This window comes from Rhinoraja longicauda, chromosome 21, assembly GCF_053455715.1.
Source record: "Rhinoraja longicauda isolate Sanriku21f chromosome 21, sRhiLon1.1, whole genome shotgun sequence".
Classification (NCBI taxonomy): domain Eukaryota; kingdom Metazoa; phylum Chordata; class Chondrichthyes; order Rajiformes; family Arhynchobatidae; genus Rhinoraja; species Rhinoraja longicauda.
This window is the reverse complement of record NC_135973.1, coordinates 19,904,467-19,923,016: the sequence shown is the minus strand read 5'-3', so window position 1 is coordinate 19,923,016 and position 18,550 is coordinate 19,904,467. Positions and strand designations below refer to the sequence as shown.

Sequence of the window (18,550 nt, the reverse complement as noted above, 5' to 3'; positions counted from 1 at the left end):
TTGATCGGCCATGATTGAATGGCGGAGTAGACGCGATGGGTTGAATGGCCTAATTCTGCTCCTATGACTTATGAACATTAATTTATGCAGGGTAGTGGAATTACCAAAGATGGGCATGATGGTTAACATTGACACAGTGAGCTGAAAGACCTGTTTCTATGCTGTACAACTCTAAAGTTCCTCAGAATCCAAAGGGGCTTTAATGGTGATCACTGATCAGATTGTTTCTGCTCCCAAACTGGGAAGCACCAAATCATGTCTGACATCTTGGCTGAATGGCTAAGTATTGTGAATCAAACCTAGAAAATGATCTTGTCTTAAACTCCCTCCAATTGAGCAGCAAGAGTAATTTCAACATGGGTTAATATGCATGTTTTACTGTTGGTGTTAACCTACATTTGTGACTAATCCATTCAGAACAGCAATGCAAAGTCTACTGATAATGAACGAATGAGTTACTCCTTCCAGGCGTCCATAGAAAATGATTTCCTGCCTTTTGGTCAACACACGACGAATTCTTCAGTTCTGTTATTATGACTTGCCTAGCGCTTGCCATTTGTACAAAAGACATCCAAGTTTGAGCTGTGTACCATGCATCATAAGCATAATAATAAGTAACTTTGTTTCATATTGTTTTAACAGCATTTCATTACCCAATTGGCACTTCAAGTATTCTCGGTGTATTTACAAGCAATAACTATTCCTCAGCATAGCAGTTTCTTGCTCCTTATAATAATCCTACCCTTATCACATCTACCTCAGCTGTCTGCTTTATAAAGGAAAAGAACATGTTCAACATCCTTTAACTATCTTTCATTATTAGTGTCTGACCAAGTGGACCTGTTGGGCCCATTCCTCGTAGGGTTTCCATTGTGACCTGGGAAAATCGCATTTTTTCTTTAAAATAAATTGGTAAATTGTTTTTAAAAAATAAAATGAATCTCAATGAAATAGAGATCCTATGTAAAATAAAGAGGCCGAGATGGATTCGAGGTCTTTTCCAAAAATGGGAGTCTGGGTGGGGAGTGTCTCCCTGGGCCGTGGGCGGGCGAGGGGGGAAAGGGGAGGGTGCCACTCACCTTGGCCCCGTGGGGCCAGAACTGCAGCCAGAGCAAGCCGTGGACCCAACGCCTCTCCTGTATTGCTCTAGCACTCCCACAACCACTCAATCCCCCCCTACCCCACTCCCCCCCCCACTCATCTCCCCCACCCCTACTATCTCATTGGTGGAGAATACCAGGTAGATGAGTTTAGAAACTGGATTTAACTGTTGCTCAAACCATGCAACATCACGAGAACACAAGATCGTAAGAGTCCAAATCTTGGATTTTGGATAAGAAACAGCACAAGACTAACTGAAACTGATCACCTCGTGTTTTAAGCTCCGCTCTCTTACTCTGCGATTTCATATTTTAATTTTGCTATTGGGAAGAAAGTTACAACATTTAGTTCATAACTCTGCTACTTTATTTCCTCGTCGTTCACATCAAAGTGTGTACTTTTGCTGCTGTGACTTTTTACATAATTGTAGAGCTCTAACAATCTGGTTTTGTATTTCTTGCTAATTTATTGTCACTTTATTTTTTCTCTATCAATTTTTTATCGAACAATTGCTGGATTCTCAAAATTCTCTCAATCCTTTGACACGTGTCACATTGAGTCTTTTCTTTCAATCTAATACTATTCCCTACTTTCTTTAGCCATGGATAAATGTGTCATTGAGCAGTTTCTATATGGTACCTCTGATAATCATGAAATCTTTACGTCTGCCACTGCTTGTTTATTGTCATGCTCTTTAAGACCTGTGTCTTTGCTGTATTAGGTGTAAGACCAAGTTTTGCTGCAGCTTGTGAGTGTCTGTCTTCTCCTGCATTTGTATTTGTGTGTGTGAAAGGAGAGCTATGTCGTCTGCCAAGTCAAGGTCATCTAGCTGCTCCCACATTGTCCACTGAATTCCATTTCTTTTCCCTTCAGTTGTTTCCATCATGATCCAGTCAATTGCCAGGAGGAACAGGAATGGTGACAGTAAACATCCCTGCTTGACGCCCGTCTTGACACTAAAGCTCTGGGAGAGCTGGCCTGCATGCATAACTTTGCATGAGGCTCGATCATACGATTTCTTGATTAAGTTTATGATCTTGGTGGGAATTCCATGGTGGTCCATTAGGCGCCATAGTGTTGTCCTGTCTAAGCTGTCAAACGCTTTCCCAAAGTCAATGAAGTTGATATACAGGGATGTGTTCCATTCAATAGACTCATCATTGATGATGTGTTGCGATGTGGTCTGTGCATGAGCGATCCTTCCTGAATCCTGCTTGCTGGTCCCGTAGCCTCTTGTCCACAGCTTCCTGAAGACGGTTGAGGATGACCCGGTTAAGAATTTTGTGTAGGAAAATAACTGCAGATGCTGGTACAAATCAAAGGTGTCAATAGTCAATTTATTTGTCACATACACATAAATGTGCAGTGAAATGAAAGATTACCCACAGTCCAACAAGAAGACCAATAAAAATAAGCAATAAAAATATGCAATAACACACAATCATAAAACCATCACCAAACAAAAAGAAACATCCATCTCCTCCAGTCCCCTCCTCACTGTGATGGAAGGCCAGAATGTATTTTTCTCTTCCCCTGCCGTCTTCTCCCACAGTCAGGCTGTTGAAGTTGCCACGTCACAAAATGCTGGAGTAACTCTGCAGGTCAAGCAGCATCTTGGGAGAGAAGGAATGGGTAAAGTTTCAGGTCGAGACCCTTCAGACTGATGTCAGGGGGGCGGGACAAAGAAAGGAGATAGGTGGAGACAGGGAGAACTGGGAAGAGGGAGGGGAAGAGAGGAACAGAGGAACTATAAAGTTGGAGAAGTCAATGTTCATACTGCTGGGCTGCAAGCTGCCCAAGCGAAATAGGTGCTGTTCCCTCAATTTATGGTGGGTCTCACTATGGCACTCGAGGAGGCCCATGACAGAAAGGTCAGACGGAGTGGGAGGGGGAGTTGAAGTGGTCAGCCACCGGGAGATCAGGTTGGTTAAGGCTTCTCTACATTGGCGAGATCAAACGTAGGCTCGGCGATTGTTTTGTTCAACACCTTCGTTCAGTCCGCCTTAACCAACCTGATAGGAAGACATAAGTGGAAAACCAACCTTCTTGTCATGAGCCTCCTCCAGTGCCATAGTGAGGCCCACCGTAAATTGGAGGAACAGCACCTCATATTTCGCTTGGGCCGCTTGCAGCCCAGCGGGATGAACATTGACTTCTCCAACTTTAGATAGTTCCTCTGTCTCTGTCTTCCTCTCCCCCTTCCCAGTTCACCCTCTGTCTTCCTGTCTCCACCTATATCCTTTCTTTGTCCTGCCCCCCCCTGACATCAGCCTGAAGAAGGGTCTCGACCCGAAACGTCACCCATTCCTTCTCTCCTGAGATGCTGCCTGACCTGCTGAGTTACTCCAGCATTTTGTGATACCTTCGGTTGAGAATTTTACTGGGTACAGAATATAGGGTGATCCCTCGGTAGTTGTTATATTTTCTTCGGTCACCTTTTTTTTGGCAATTTGACAATGTATCCCTCTGCCCATTCTGTGGGTGTCTTTTCCTCTTCCCAAATTCTCCCAAATAAGCCGTAGAGCATGTCTGTTGATGAGTCTATATCTACTTTAAGGGCTTCAGATGGAATTTTGTCTGTGTAGCAGCCTTGCCAGTTTTCAGTTGCTTGATTGTAGTCTTTATTTCCGATTTTGTTTGGTCTATCACACTTCATTTGTAGTGGTATCCTGGCTTTGGGAATATGTGGCTCTACTGCCAGTGGTGGCATGTTTAGGACTTCTTTGAAATGCTCTACCCAGCTGTCGAGCTGCGCCACCTGGGTTGAAAGCAGTTGGCTGTTCTTATCTGCAATTGGTTTCATACTATGCAGGTATGTCCTGGACAATTTCCTTGTGATGGTATATAACTCCCTCGTGTTTCTTTGAGTCGCTGCAATTTCTGCCTCCTTGACTAGCCTCTCCACCTGTGTTCTCTTGTCCCTCCTGATGTTCTTTCGCACTTCTTTGTGGCATCTGTTGTACTCCTTTTGGACCAAAGCCTTTTCAGCTCTTGTTCTTGAGTTGTTCACTTTCTCTTTGAACTTTCTCATCTGTTGGATTGTGTTGAGGGTTTCTGGTGTGATCCACTCCTTGTGCTTTTGGGTCCTTCTCCCTAGGGCCTCGTCACAGGTTGAGCTCCAAGTAGCTTTCAGGTGTTTCCATTCATTAATTGTCCATCCTTCCTTCCTCAGCTGTAGCTCTGTATTTTCCTTTGAGAGGAAACTTGAGAAGTTCCTTGAACTTCACCGCTTGAGCACTGCTGAGGCATTCAGTGTTGTATTTCGCTCTTTGGCTTTTGGCCCGGTGGTGTCTCCTCAGCCTTAGCTTGAATTTCCCTACCAGGAGGTGGTGGTCTGACGCTGCATCTGCTCCTCCTCTTGTTCTGACATCCTCCGTGGACCTTTTGAACTTTTTACAGATAGAAACGTGGTCAATTTGGTTTTCTGTGACATGATCTGGTGACACCCAAGTTGTTTTGTAGATTGTTTTATGGGGGAATACACTTCTCCCCTTTACTAGGTTATTGTTAACACAGGTCTTAGCAAACATCTCACTATTTTCATTCATTTTCCCCTCTCCCATGTTTTCCCATTGCTGCCTCATATCCCTCGTTTTGGCCTCCAATCTTGGCGTTGAAGTCGCCCATCAGGTCTCTGGCTTCAATACTACCAAATAGGTGGTTCAAGCTGTCATAGAACCTGTCTTTGACCTCATCCTCTGCATCGCTGGTGGGTGCATAATATTGGATTACGTGGGCTTTCACTCTCTTGTTGGTTTTGACGTTTGCGGAGATGAAGCGACAGCTGATGGATTTCTATGCTATTAGAGCCTTTCTAGTGTCCTTCGTCATCATGATGGCCACTCCCTCTGTATGCTTCCCTCCCTCATCTTCACGTGATGGACTGCCCGGTGGCCAATTTGATCTACCCTGACTGTCCATCTTGTTTCTGCCAAGCCCAGGACTGAGAGATTGTAGTGCACCATTTTGTTGGCAATTGTGGCAGCCTTGCCAGCCTGGAACATGTTCCATGTCCCGACAAGGATGGATTTCTTTAGCATCAGAAGGTTTTTTAGATTTTAGAGATACAGCGCGGAAACAGGCCCTTCGGCCCAACGAGTCGGCGCCGCCCATCGATCCCCGCACATTAACACTATCCTACACTAGGGACAATTTTAACATTTACCCAGTCAATTAACCTACCTACCTGTACGTCTTTGGAGTGTGGGAGGAAACCGAAGATCTCGGAGAAAACCCACGCAGGTCACGGGGAGAACGTACAAACTCCGTACAGACGGCGCCCGTAGCCAGGATCGAACCTGAGCCTCCGGCGCTGCATTCGCTGTAACTCTACCGCCGTGCCGCCCGGTGTCAGCTTCCCAGCGCCCTTGCTGGTGTGGCTGCAAAGCATCATGTTCCCCGTCACTGGGGCACCTTCTTCAACCAGGTGCTTCATTTGGTTTTCATTCGTCAAATTTTCTGTAACTGGTACTTTTTTCCAGAGTGGGGTAGTTAACCCCACACCTAACCCCCAACCTGGAGGACCAGGGACTGCTTTGTCTGCCTCCTCACCCTTGACCTGTCCGGTTTGGTTGAACCTGCCAGAGATATAAGACCCCATCCGGCATGGCTCTCGGGATCACTGGAGTACACAAGCCTCTCCACCATGGCATGGTTGCAGTCCAGGAGAAGCAGTAAAGCTGTGGCAAGTAAGAATTTAATTGCTCCATTGTCAGTCTCTTGATTAAATATACATGACATGACAATGACGTGTTTTCATGGACTTTTTTCTAATTGTTTTCCACTTATGTCTTCCTATTTGCAAAGTCTTTATCTTGCAAAAATTATATATTTTGTATTATATATTATGTATAATTGTTTTTGTGTGCTGCCCGAGTATGCAAGATTGTCATTGCACCTGCGTTTGACAATAAACTTGGCTTGAATAACTCCCTGCCATCTCAAAGGTAAAGTGGAGTGGACAGTAAATACTGGCTTGCCATTGACACCCATATTCCACAAAATGAATGACCAAAAAAGTGAATTCAAAGAAATATGAATATGTTTTGCTTTTTGTTCTATGTTTATCTAATGAACTAATGTCCATAGAATTTTAATATCAAAATGCATTACATTTGCCAACTGAATACGCTGATAATCTGATCCATGATTCTAGATGACTACACTCCGGCTTTTATTTTACACTGAGCTATGACTCCCTTTTGTTGGGGGGCATATCACAACTATAAAATGAAAGGTCAGAGGTTACTCATGGCTGCGATGAACTTCCATATCACAGGATGGTTAGAATTTTGAGTGTTAAGGGAATCAAAGAAATGGGATCAGTACAGGTTTGGAGCTGTGATAAAAGATTAGCTAAAATCATTGAACAATGGAGCAAGTACAAATGGTTTCACCTTTTTAAGTTCTTGTGCATTCTCATTCTGTACATCTTACTATTTCTACTATTCTATTTGGAGTGCTCCAGCTATTTATTTATACTCTGTTCTCTAGTAGCTAAAATCATAGCTAAAATCAAACCTTTCCTCCAATTCGACGACACAGAAAAAATCATTCATGCTTTCATTTCCTCCCGCCTAGACTACTGCAACTCCCTATACACTGGGATCAGCCAATCTTCCCTGTCCCGCCTGCAACTGGTCCAAAACGCCGCAGCGAGACTCCTGACGGGTACCCGTAAAAGGGACCACATCACCCCGATTCTGGCCTCTCTCCACTGGCTCCCTGTACGGTACAGAATCAACTTCAAGCTCCTCCTATTCACGTATAAAGCCCTAAATGGACATTCCCCCCCCCACATCAAAAATCTTCTAACCCCCCTCTCTAACTCCAGGTCCCTCAGGTCGGCCGACTTGGGGCTACTCACTATCCCGCGGTCTAGGCTTAAGCTCAGGGGTGACCGCGCTTTTGCGGTTGCAGCTCCTAGACTGTGGAACAGCATCCCTCTCCCCATCAGAACTGCCCCCTCCATCGACTCCTTTAAGTCCAGGCTCAAAACCTATTTCTACTCCCTAGCGTTTGAGGCTCATTGAGGAGGCGCGGTGAACTGTTTGCGTGCTACTGTATGTTTCATTTTTTTCCTTAGTACCTAATCAGATGTACAGCACTTTGGTCAACGTGGGTTGTTTTTAAATGTGCTATACAAATAAAATTGACTTGACTAGTATTAGTGGCTTGACAGGCCCTATTTGTTGCAATGTAATTAAAACTAACAGTAGCCGCTTGTCAGCAGGAAACCACATCTGAGCTTGGTGAGACTGCACTGGAGTGCCAGTGCACTGCTAGCCAATACAAAATGTATTAGCGTGTCCTTTACATCCTGCCATAGATGCTGCCTTGGGAGCCAACATTTTAGCACCTGGCAGGCCCTCCTGAAATTGGGCCTGACTAATGACTACCTAGATTTTTAGAATGTTATACCTGATTTCCATGGCTTTTGCCAACTGGAGCAGATTGTTCCCTCCAAACCATTCAGATCAATTCCTTGGCTCATAAATTAGTCCTGAAAAAGAGATCTATCTAAGAATAACTCCTGCGCTATTGCTTCAGAATTGATCACTGTAGTCCAAAGATCAACTAAAATGAAGCAGCAATAGAAAAGTCATTCACTGTAATTCAGTTAACGCTAATTTACAGGTTTCTATAATGGGGCAAATCTGTACTGGTTCAGATTGCAATATTGGCTCTGTAATCCAGTTATTTGGTTTAGTTCAGAGATACAGTGCGGAAACAGGCCCTTCGGCCCACCGAGTCCGCGCCGATCAGCAATCCCCACACATTAATCCTACACGCACTAGGGACAATTTACACATACACCAAGCCAATTAGCCTATAAACCTGTATGTCTGGAGTGTGGGAGGAAACCGAAGATCTCTGAGAAAACCCATGCGGGTCACGGGGAGATCATACAAACTCCGTACAGACTGCACCCATGGTCAGGATCGAACCCGGGGCTCGGGTGCTGCAATTGCTGTAAGGCAGCAACTTTACCACTGCGCCACCGTCCCGCCCTTATTGTTTGTGGAAATTAAAATCAGTTGATTTGTTGGAAACATTGCTGCTGTTTAAATATTAAAGTTATTTACAATAAATTCATAATTCTGCTCTTTCTCATTTTGCTAACATGCATGACATTTTGGGAAACATTTGCAAGAATCTTAACTTCACCTTGGAAGTGAGCAAGATTTTCAGTGCAAGTCCTAACAGGTTTGTTGAGATTTGGTCTGTAGAACATCTTGCAGTATATTGAAATGTAGAGTTCTTCCAAGAGTAACTCATTCTCTGCCTGCCACTTGATTATTGCCATTCCAGACACCAATATTACATGGAAAGGTTTTTTAAATCATCTTTCAATCTATATCCTCTTATGGGAATGTGAAGTTGGAGATGTTCTTTGAACAATTTCTCTAACCAATCCATGACGTGAAATTGCAATCTTTTATCATAACTAGCCCACAAAATACCTCCTAGATCTCAAGTCAGCAATATTTTGTAAACTAGATGAAGTCTACCCAGACAACAGCATTAACTGATGGTTAGTATCTGATTTATCCTTTTAATAAATTATTATTGATAACTAAGATAAAAATTAGTGTTATTCTCGACGACCTGTTAGGTTCCCGTTGTTACTAAAGGTTCTTTAGTAACTTGTCAGTTTCTTTGAACTAAATTAAGGTACATGTTGCAATCAAAAGCGCTTGAACAATTGGTTGGGCAGAAAGCGGCCAAAACGGTACACGATGGTGCAGCAATTTGAACGAAACATGACCAGTGGAGCCATTGGGTTCCCGTTGATGAAAAAAAGACATACAATTTTAATATTATTGAGTGGTCAAACTTTAACGAAGGAAATTTGAGCATTTACCTCGGGAGTCATCGTTCAATGAAGCACGCGTTTAATGACAACATTGAACACGGAAGGAAGTATTAGATCAAAATGGAGATGTTTATTTTATGGGGCATGTGTCGGAAATACAGCCAAAACGGTACACAATAGCACAACACGGCGTGCAGTACTGATTAGTGGCGAGCGGTGGGAGCAACGGTGAAAGGCGACGGGGAACGGGAAGCGCCGCCCATTTTTTCCATCCAACTCGACGCCCATTCCTCTTTGGGGTCTCATCGTGATATGGGAAAATCGCGTTTGTTCATTGAAATAAATGGCGTTTTTTTCCCTTTAAAATAAATCCTATCTGGAATGTTTTTGCTTTTATGGGTAAAATCCTCTCTTGGAGAGCCTCGAGACTGTGCCCTCATCCAGCAGCAGCAGCGTCAGTTCGACTGCAACGGCAGATGCTTTGAGCGGGAAGAAAATACTGCCTTTGTGTGACGGGGCACTGTACATAGTGAACTAAGGGACAAGGACACTAGATGTAGAGCTCCGTGTAGATAATTGTTGCAGAGAGAGAAAACCCAGTTGCCATGCCATGAACAATCCACCCCCCCCCCCCCCCCCCACCACTCCAGTGTGCTGAGTCATAGGGACAAGGCCCTTGAGTTACTTAACCACAGGAAATTATTCTCCCCTCGGGGTTGGGGATTGCAGTGCACTCCCACCCCCGGGTTTCTTTGGGGCTCTGCAGGTGATCTACACGTGCATGTTGACTTCAACAATTGGTGTAAAACTGTAATCAAACAACTGCTTACAGTCCAGTCCCCGCCTTCTATTCATGATAACATTTGAAGATAATGTTGTGTATTTAAAATAATACTAGTAAAGGGTGCACCCGTTGGGCCCAAATCCTTGTTGGATTCCCATTGTGACGTGGGAAAATCGCGTTTTTTCTTTAAAATAAATGGGGTGTTTTTGCATTGGTTTAGCACCGTCCCCTCCACTCTCTCCCCCCCCCCCCCCCCCACTTCCCCCCTCCCCACCCTAGCTACAGTTACAATGTTTAAATCTAAATGTCTCTTAAACTTAGTGATTGTATCTGACTCCACTTCCTTGACAGCAAATTTCAGATATTAGCCACCTCAAAATAAACTTTCCCCTCAAATCCCCTTTAAAATTCCCACTCCTCACTTTTAGCCTGTGCCTACTGCCATGGGAAAAAAATCTTTCTAACCTCTGATTTTATATATCTTTTTCAGGTCACCCCTAGCCTCCTTCACTCCAGAAAAAACAAAACACAACTTATCCAATCTCACTCCATAGTCCTTCAATGCAGGCAATGATCTGGTGAACCTCTTCTGTATCACATTATTCCTATATTATGGCAACCATACTCCAAATTGAAGGGTGACCAATGTCTTGTAAATTTGCAATTATTCTTGCCAACCCCATTTTGTTTCAGTAAGTCTTCTCTCATTCTTAAACCCGAGTCCATAGGCACATTCTACTTGATCTTTTGTTGAAACACCACTTTAAACCAGTAATCTGTCCAATAAATCACCTTAGCCTTTCCTCCAAATAAGCATATTTTAAATAAGGAGATCAAAACATATGCAATATTCTGGTTGGACCAAGATTTCTCTCTAATATTAAACTCTATAAAATTTGAATAGAAACACGTTTAAATAGAAACAGTCTTGTTTGTTGTTTCTTACATTGCACTCTGTTTGCTGTTGGTATTTTATTTTTTAATATTTTAAAGATCAACTTGAATCTTTTTTCTCGAATAAATTGGAGTGAAGGCAGAGATGGTGCCTTATTAATCATGAGAATTGGGAGTGGTGTTTGCATCAAAGCCAAAGACTGGTATCAAATATTCACCATCCCACTGTGATAATTGGGTGGGGAGGAAGGCCATCTCCTGTCTCTCTCCACTCAGTGGTGCTCTGTGTTGGAATTCCAACTTCTGGAGGAGCATGTTTTGATACTGCAGTGGTCAAATCTCCTTTAGTGAATTTTGACTGACGCTGAAATCCATGTAGATTGTGTAGATAACCAGTGAGCAAAAGTTCTTAATGCACAGTAAATAAACTCGTATGAAAGATGGTTGAAATTCTGAGTAGGAGTCCTTAAAATCCTGGTAGTTTACAATGAATGAAATCCATTGTTATCGATGAATGTGCCTTTGTCTGACAATGGAGGAGGCCCAGGACAGGAAGGTCAGTGTGGGAATGGGAGGGGGACTTATCAGGTCTTTTTTCAGGTGAGGTAGAGGTCCACTTGCACCTCCTCCAACCTCATCCACTGCATCTGCTGTTCCAGGTGTGGACTCCTGTATGTTGGCGAGACCAAGTGCAGGCTCAACGATCGTTTTGCTGAACACTTCCGCTCAGTCCGCCTTAACCTACCTGATCTCCCGGTTGCTCAACAGTTTAACTCCCCCTCGCATTCCCACACTGACCTTTCTCCATTGTCAGAGTGAGGCCCAGCGCAAATTGGAGGAACAGCACCTCATTTTTCACTTGAGTAGCTTACACCCCAGCAGTATGAACATTGACTTCTCTAACTTCAAGTAGCCCTTGCTTTCTTTCCCTCGCTCTCCGCACCCTCCCCATTTCCATTTCTCCTACCAGTCTTGCCGTCTCCGACTACATTTTATCTCTGTAATGCCCACTCCCCAGTCTGTAGAAGGGTCTCGACCTGAAACGTCACCCATTCCTTCTATCCAGAGATGCTGCCTGTCCTGCTGAATTACTCCAGCATTTTGTCTATCTTCAAATTAAACCAACATCTGCAGTTCTTTCCTACACAATGTGCCTTTGTTTTCACTTGCAATGCCTTTACAGCATATTTTATGGTAATTTTTCGATGTGGTTTTTCTGCATTTCTCTAGTTTTCCATCTGTATTTAAGATGAATTACATTGACATAGTTATGGCATTTCCATTTAAATGCAGACTATGATTTGTACTTGCGCATATCCTAAGGCGTTCAGTTGAACATTTCAACAGTAAATGAGGGATTGAAATATACTTTGTAAGGATGGTGAACTAAAATAGTCCATGTTGTTAGGCTTGACATAATTGACACTTTCTTCATGGCAGAAAATGCTGGCTCAACAGTTCACCATCTGTGGAGAGAGAAACTTGACATTTTGCATACAGGACTGCAGAACATCTGGATGAAGAATCCTGGGCATGAAATATTAACACACTCACTTTTCACCAAAGTTGCCTAACCTGATTGTTTCCAGCTTTACCTTTTATACCTTTTATAGTATTGTTTTTTAATTTAATTTCTGCATTCTAGATTGGATTAAATAGGCTTATTAAATGAACAACCGAACCATATCATTGGTATTTCAAAGTTGGTTAGCTCAAACTCTTGGCCATGGGGAAAAATACACTAATATTCTGCAGATCAGTTTAGGTTATTGTCAGGTATACCGAGGTACAGTGAAAAGCTTTTGTTGCGTGCTATCCAGTTAGCAGAAAGACAATATATGATTACAATTGAGTCATTTACAGTGTATAGATACATGATAAAGGAATAACATTTAATGCAAGGTAAAGTCAGCAAAGTCCGATCAAGGATAGTCTGAGGGTCACTAAATAGGTAAATAATAGTTTAGCACTGTTCTCTGGTTGAGGCAGGATGATCCAGTTGCCTGATAATAGTTGGGAAGAAACTGTCCTTGAATCTGGAGGTGTGTGTTTTCACATTTCTATACATTTTGCCTGATGGGAGAGGGTGCCAGGGTCGCCAGGATGCAACTCATCCTTGATTGTGTTGCTGACCTTGCCGAGGCAGCATGAGGTATAAATGGAGTCAATAGAAGGGAGGTTGGTTTTGTATGATGGTCTGTGCTGCGTCCACAAGTCGCTGCAATTTCTTGCGGTCTTGGATGGAGCTATTCCTAAACCAAGCTGTGATGCATCCTGATAAAATGCTTTATGGTGCATCTGTAGAAGTTGGCGAGAGTTGTAGGGGACATGCCGAACTTCCTAAGCCTTCTAAGGAAGGAGAGGTGTTGGTCGTTGTTTCAATATGGGCGGTCCAAGAGAAGTTGTTGGTGACATTGACTCCTAGAAATTTGAAGTTTTCAACCATCTCTACTTCAGCACCGTCAATGCAAACTGGGGTATGCTTCCTGAAGTCGATCACTATCTTCTTTGTCTTACTGACATTGAGAGAGGTTAGTGTCTCGACACCAGGACACGAGGTTCTCTATCTCCTTCCCCATCTCCGTCTCATTTGATATCCAGCCCACAATGGTGGTGTCATCTGCGAATTTGAAAAGTGAATTAGATTTGTAAATGGCTGCACAGTCATGGGTGTACAATGAATAAAGAATGGCCTACTCCTGCACCTATTTTCTATGTTTCTATAAGACTGAGGGGGGATCTTATAGAAACATATAAAATTCTTAAGGGGTTGGAGAGCTAGATGCGGGAAGATTGTTCCCGATGTTGGGGAAGTCCAGAACCAGGGGTCACAGCTTAAGGATAAGGGGAAAGTCTTTTAGGACCGAGATGAGAAAACATTTCTTCACACAGAGAGTGGTGAGTCTGTGGAAATCTCTGCCACAGAAGGTAGTTGAGGCCAGTTCATTGGCTATATTTAAGAGGGAGTTAGATGTGTCCCTTGTGGCTAAAGGGATCAGGGGGTATGGAGAGAAGGCAGGTACAGTTACTGAGCTAGATGATCAGCCATAGAAAATAGGTGCAGGTGGCTCGAAGGGCCGAATGGCCTACACCTGCACCTATTTTCTATGTTTCTAGAAGGGGGCTGAGAACACATCCTCAATCCCTGTTGAGGATTTATAATGATGATTTGTTGTCTCCTAGCCTCATTGGGGTCTGTTGGTCAGGAAGTTGAGTATCCACTTGCAGAGGTGAGTGCTGACACCAAGTCCTGCAAGTTTGGTGATAACAAGCTTGGATGGTATGATGGTATTAAAGGCAGGGCTGTAGTCTATGAATAGGAGTCGAACGTAGGTGTCTCTCTTGTACTATCCAGGACAAAGCAACCTGCTAAATTAATATCTCATTCACTACCTAAATATATAATACCTCCAACGTTGACAGTGTATTCTTTCTTCAAAATGTAAAATACATTTTTTGCAAAAGGTGCTAAAACATTAGCTGCGTTGCATTAAGCAACTGACCCATCATTCTTGATTATTTTATATTCATTTTGTTTTAAGCAGTTTATTACCCACCCCTCTAATTTTGTAGTGCAGATGTGCTTTAGGTCAGATTTCTCACTTCGTTACTGCATGATCTGACTAATTATGCATTTCTTAATGCGATGAACGGATGTGTTTTGAGCAGCTCTCATCTACTTTCTCCACAGGATTGCAGACTTTCCTCATTTCTGGAAGAAAGTTGGCCCATTCTGTGTGTACCTGCACCCAGCCGCTGGTGCCTTGCCATGCCATGGGAGACTCCAGTTCTTTTGCAGTTCCCAATCAACTCCAAGATATAACAAGTGAAGCTGCTGCTGAAGGAATGCCACCTAGCCGCATGGTGGGCAAAACGAAGGTGAGTGATCAAAAACATCAGCCAATACCAAACCATTGAAACATTGGAACTGGTTCAAGAGAGGGAACAAAGAAAAGACGTTCCATTGTCAGTATTATTTTAGAAAATTATCTTAACTGGAAATGTGAATTTAGTAACCAATTTATTTGGTAGAAAGTACAGTATTGAAGGACTTGAAATACATAGTGCCCTCCAAAATGTTTGGGACAAAGATCCATTATTTATTTAGTTGCTTCTGTACTCCACAATTTGAGATTTGTAATAGAAAAAAATCACAAGTGGTTAAAGTGCACATTGTCAGATTTTAGTAAAGGCCATTTTTATATATTTTGGTTTCACCATGTAGAAATTACAGCAGTGTTTGTACATAGTCCCCCCATTTCAGGGCACCATAATGTTTGGGACACAGCAGTGTCATGTAAATGAAATTAGTCATGTTTAGTATTTTGTTGCATATCCTTTGCATGCATTGACTGCTTGAAGTCTGCGATTCATGGACATCACCATGAGGTGGGTGCCTTCTCTGGTGATGCTCTGCCAGGCCTGTATTGCAGCCATCTTTAGCTTATGCTTGTTTTGGAGGCTCGTCCCCTTCAGTTTTCTCTTCAGCTTATAAAAGGCATGCTCAATTGGGTTCAGATCGGGGGATTGACTCGGCCACTCAAGAATTGACCATTTTTTAGCTTTGAAAAATTCCTTTGTTGCTTTAGCAGTATGTGTGTGATCCTTGTCTTGCTGTAGAATGAACCGCAAAACTCCAATGAGTTTTGAGGCATTTGTTTGAACTTGAGCAGATAGGATGTGTACACTTCAGAATTCATAATGCTACGACCATCAGCAGTTATATCATCAATGATGATAAGTGAGCCAGTACCTTCAGCAGCCATGAATGCCCAGGCCATAACACCCTCACCACCGTGTTTCACAGATGAGGTGGTATGCTTTGGATCTTGGGCAGTTCCTTCTCTCCTCCATACTTTCCTCCATAATTAAACACGTGAGCAATTACAAAGACCTGTGAAGCCGTGTGTCCCAAACATGGTGCCCTGAAATGGGGGACAATGTATAAACACAGCTGTAATTTTTATATGGTGAAACCAAAATGTACTAAAATGCCCTTATGGAGGGCACTGTATCAAGGGCGATGAACTTGTGAAGTTGCAGTTGAAGTAGGACTGTTTAAGCTATTAATCTTAACTCCATACCTTTTTAATTTAGTCACTCCTTTAATACTGATCAGTCTAAATCCAATGTTAATATTTTTGTTACACAAGGTGAAGTAACTGAACATGAGTATCTTGTTCTGTACCTTGGTGACATCTCTTCCCTGTACTCTCTCCAATCTGACTGTGTGCTCCTCAATTCAATCTCTTAAATCTACACCGTAGTGTCTTAGTTTTTTGTTTGTTCTGCAAAGTTCTGAACTCTGTCATGTTTCCTCCAGATGCTCCAGTTTCCTTCCATATCCCAAAGACCATATGGGTTTGTAGGTTAATTGGCCTCTGTAAATTGCCTGTAGTGTGTAGGGAGTGTTTGCAAATGTGGAATGACACAGAACTTATATATAAACAGCCAACGATGGTCGGCGTGAACTCGGTGGGTCGAAGGGCTTGTTTCCATTCAGTAACTTTCAATCATCAATTAGGCGGAGGATTTTTTCTTCTTTTGTACTTCATGAGATGTCAAGCCCCCTTGCTGTAAAATGTCCAAATCCATACTTTTCAGAATCCTGTGGGGAGTCTTGTTTCCACAGAAATGTTATGCTGTCAATCTACGAAAGGACTAGAGGATACCAAGTGAAGAGTAAAGGGTATTTAATTGTCATGTTCCAGCAACGGAACAATGAACAGCCCATAAACACAATAACGTAAACATATAATTGTCAATAATCTAATAAATTAATACTAGGTAGCCATGATAGCGTAAAACTAAAGTCAGTGGTGCAACCATTGAGACAATACATTGAAGTTCATAGTTAATGGATATTTTTAAGGTGGAGATTGATAGATTCTTGATTAATACATGTGTCAGGGGTAAAGGCGAGAAGGCAGGAGAATGGGGTTTAAAGGAAAAGATAGATCAGCCATGATTGAATAGCAGAGTACACATGATTAGCAGATCATGATGAGCGGATATGGGGAGAAAGCTGGAATGGAGTCCTGATTCTGGATGATCACCCATGATCATATTGAATGGCGGTGTTGGCTCGAAGGGCCGAATGGCCTACTCCTGCATCTATTTTTTATGATCTGGCTAATTCTGCTCCTGTGAACTTATGAAGAGCCGTGTGGTGTTCAAGAGCCTGATGGTTGCTGGGAAGCTATTTTTGAACCTGTAGGAAAGAACTGCAGATGCTGGTTTAAATCGAAGATAGACATTAAATGCTGGAGTAATTCAGCGGTACAGGCAACATCTCTGGAGAGAAGGAATGGGTAATGTTTCAGGCCGCGACCATTCTTCAGACTGATGTCGGGAGTGGGTGGTATAGATATAAAATGTAGTCAGAGACAGTAAGACTGGTAGGAGAACTGGGAGGGGGGAGGGGATGGAGAGAGAGGGAAAGCAAGGGCTACTTGAAGTTAAACATAGAAACAGAAAATAGATGCAGGAGGAGGCCATTTGGCCCTATGAGCCAGCACCACTATTCATTGTGATCATGGCTGATCATCCACAATCAGTAACTTGTGCCTGCCTTCTCCCCATACACCTTAATTCCACTAGCCCATAGAGCTCCATCTAACCCTCTTTTAAATTCATCCAGTGAATTGGCCTCCACTGCCTTTTGTGGCAGAGAATTCCACAAATTCACAACTCTCTGGGTGAAAAAGTTTTTTTTCACCTCAGTTTTAAATGGTCTCCCCTTTATTTTTAGACTGTGGCCCCTGGTTCTGGGCTCCCCCAACATTGGGAACATTTTTCCTACATCTAGCTTGTCCAGTCCTTTCATAATTTTATATGTCTCTATAAGATCTCCTCTCATCCTTCTAAACTCCAGTGAATAAAAGCCCAGTCTTTCCTCGTATGACAGTCCCGCCATCCCGGGGATTAACCTCGTGAACCTATGCTGCACTGCCTCAATAGCAACGACGTCCGTCCTCAAATTAGGAGACCAAAACTGCACACAATACTCCAGATGCGGTCTCACCAGGGCCGTATACAATTGCAGACAGACCTCTTTACTCCTATACTCAAATCCTCTTGTTATGAAGGCCAACATGCCATTAGCTTTCTTCACTGCGTGCTGTACCTGCACGCTTACCTTCGGTGACTGGTGTACAAGGACACCCAGGTCTCGTTGCATTTCCCCTTTACCTAAACTGACACCATTGGGATAATAATCTGCCTCCTTGTTTTTGCCGTCAAAGTGGATAACCTCTTTTTTACTACATTATACTTTATCTGCCCACTCACTCAACCTGTCCAAGTCACACTGCAACCTCCTAACATCCTCTTTGCAGCTCACACTGTCGCCCAGCTTTGTGTCACCTGCAAATTTGTTAGTGTTACTTCTAATTCCATCATCCATATCATTAATGTATATTGTAAATAGTTGCGGCCCCAGCACCGAGCCTTGCGGCACTCCACTCGCCAAGTTAAAGAAGTCAATGTTCATAGTGCTGGGGAGTAAGCTACCCAAGCGAAATATGGGGTGCTGTTCCTCCAATTTGTGCTGGGCCTCACTCTGACAATGGAGGAGGCCCAGGACAAAAAGGTCAGTGTGGGAATGGGAGGGGGTTTCGCGTTGAGCAACCGGGAGATCAGGTAGGTTTAGGTGGAGGTGTTCAGCGAAACGATCCCCTAGCCTGCATATAGTCTCGCCGATATGCAGGAGTCAACACCTGGAACGGCAGATACAGTAGATGAGGTTGGAGGAGGTGCAAGTAAACCTCTGCCTCACCTGAAAAGATGGTTGGGGTCCTTGCGGTTGCAGCGGAAAGTACGCGAGGAGGGGGTGGTTTGGTTGGGATGGGACGAGTTGACATGGGAGTTGAGGAGGGAACGGTCTCTGCGGAAAGCAGAAAGGTGGAGATGGGAAGATGTGGCTAGTAGTGGGATCCCACAGGAGGTGGCGAAAA

The 18,550-nt window shown here is 43.3% G+C and overlaps 1 protein-coding gene across 1 annotated transcript in view; it reads left to right on the top strand.

The window, feature by feature from the left end:
• Positions 1–18,550, top strand: part of adcy9b (adenylate cyclase 9b) — a 63,375-nt gene that overhangs the window by 12,344 nt on the left and 32,481 nt on the right. The window contains exon 2 of the mRNA XM_078417998.1: positions 14,287–14,474. Within this exon, the coding sequence (XP_078274124.1) occupies positions 14,287–14,474 (188 nt within the window). The remainder of the gene's footprint in view (positions 1–14,286; positions 14,475–18,550) is intronic.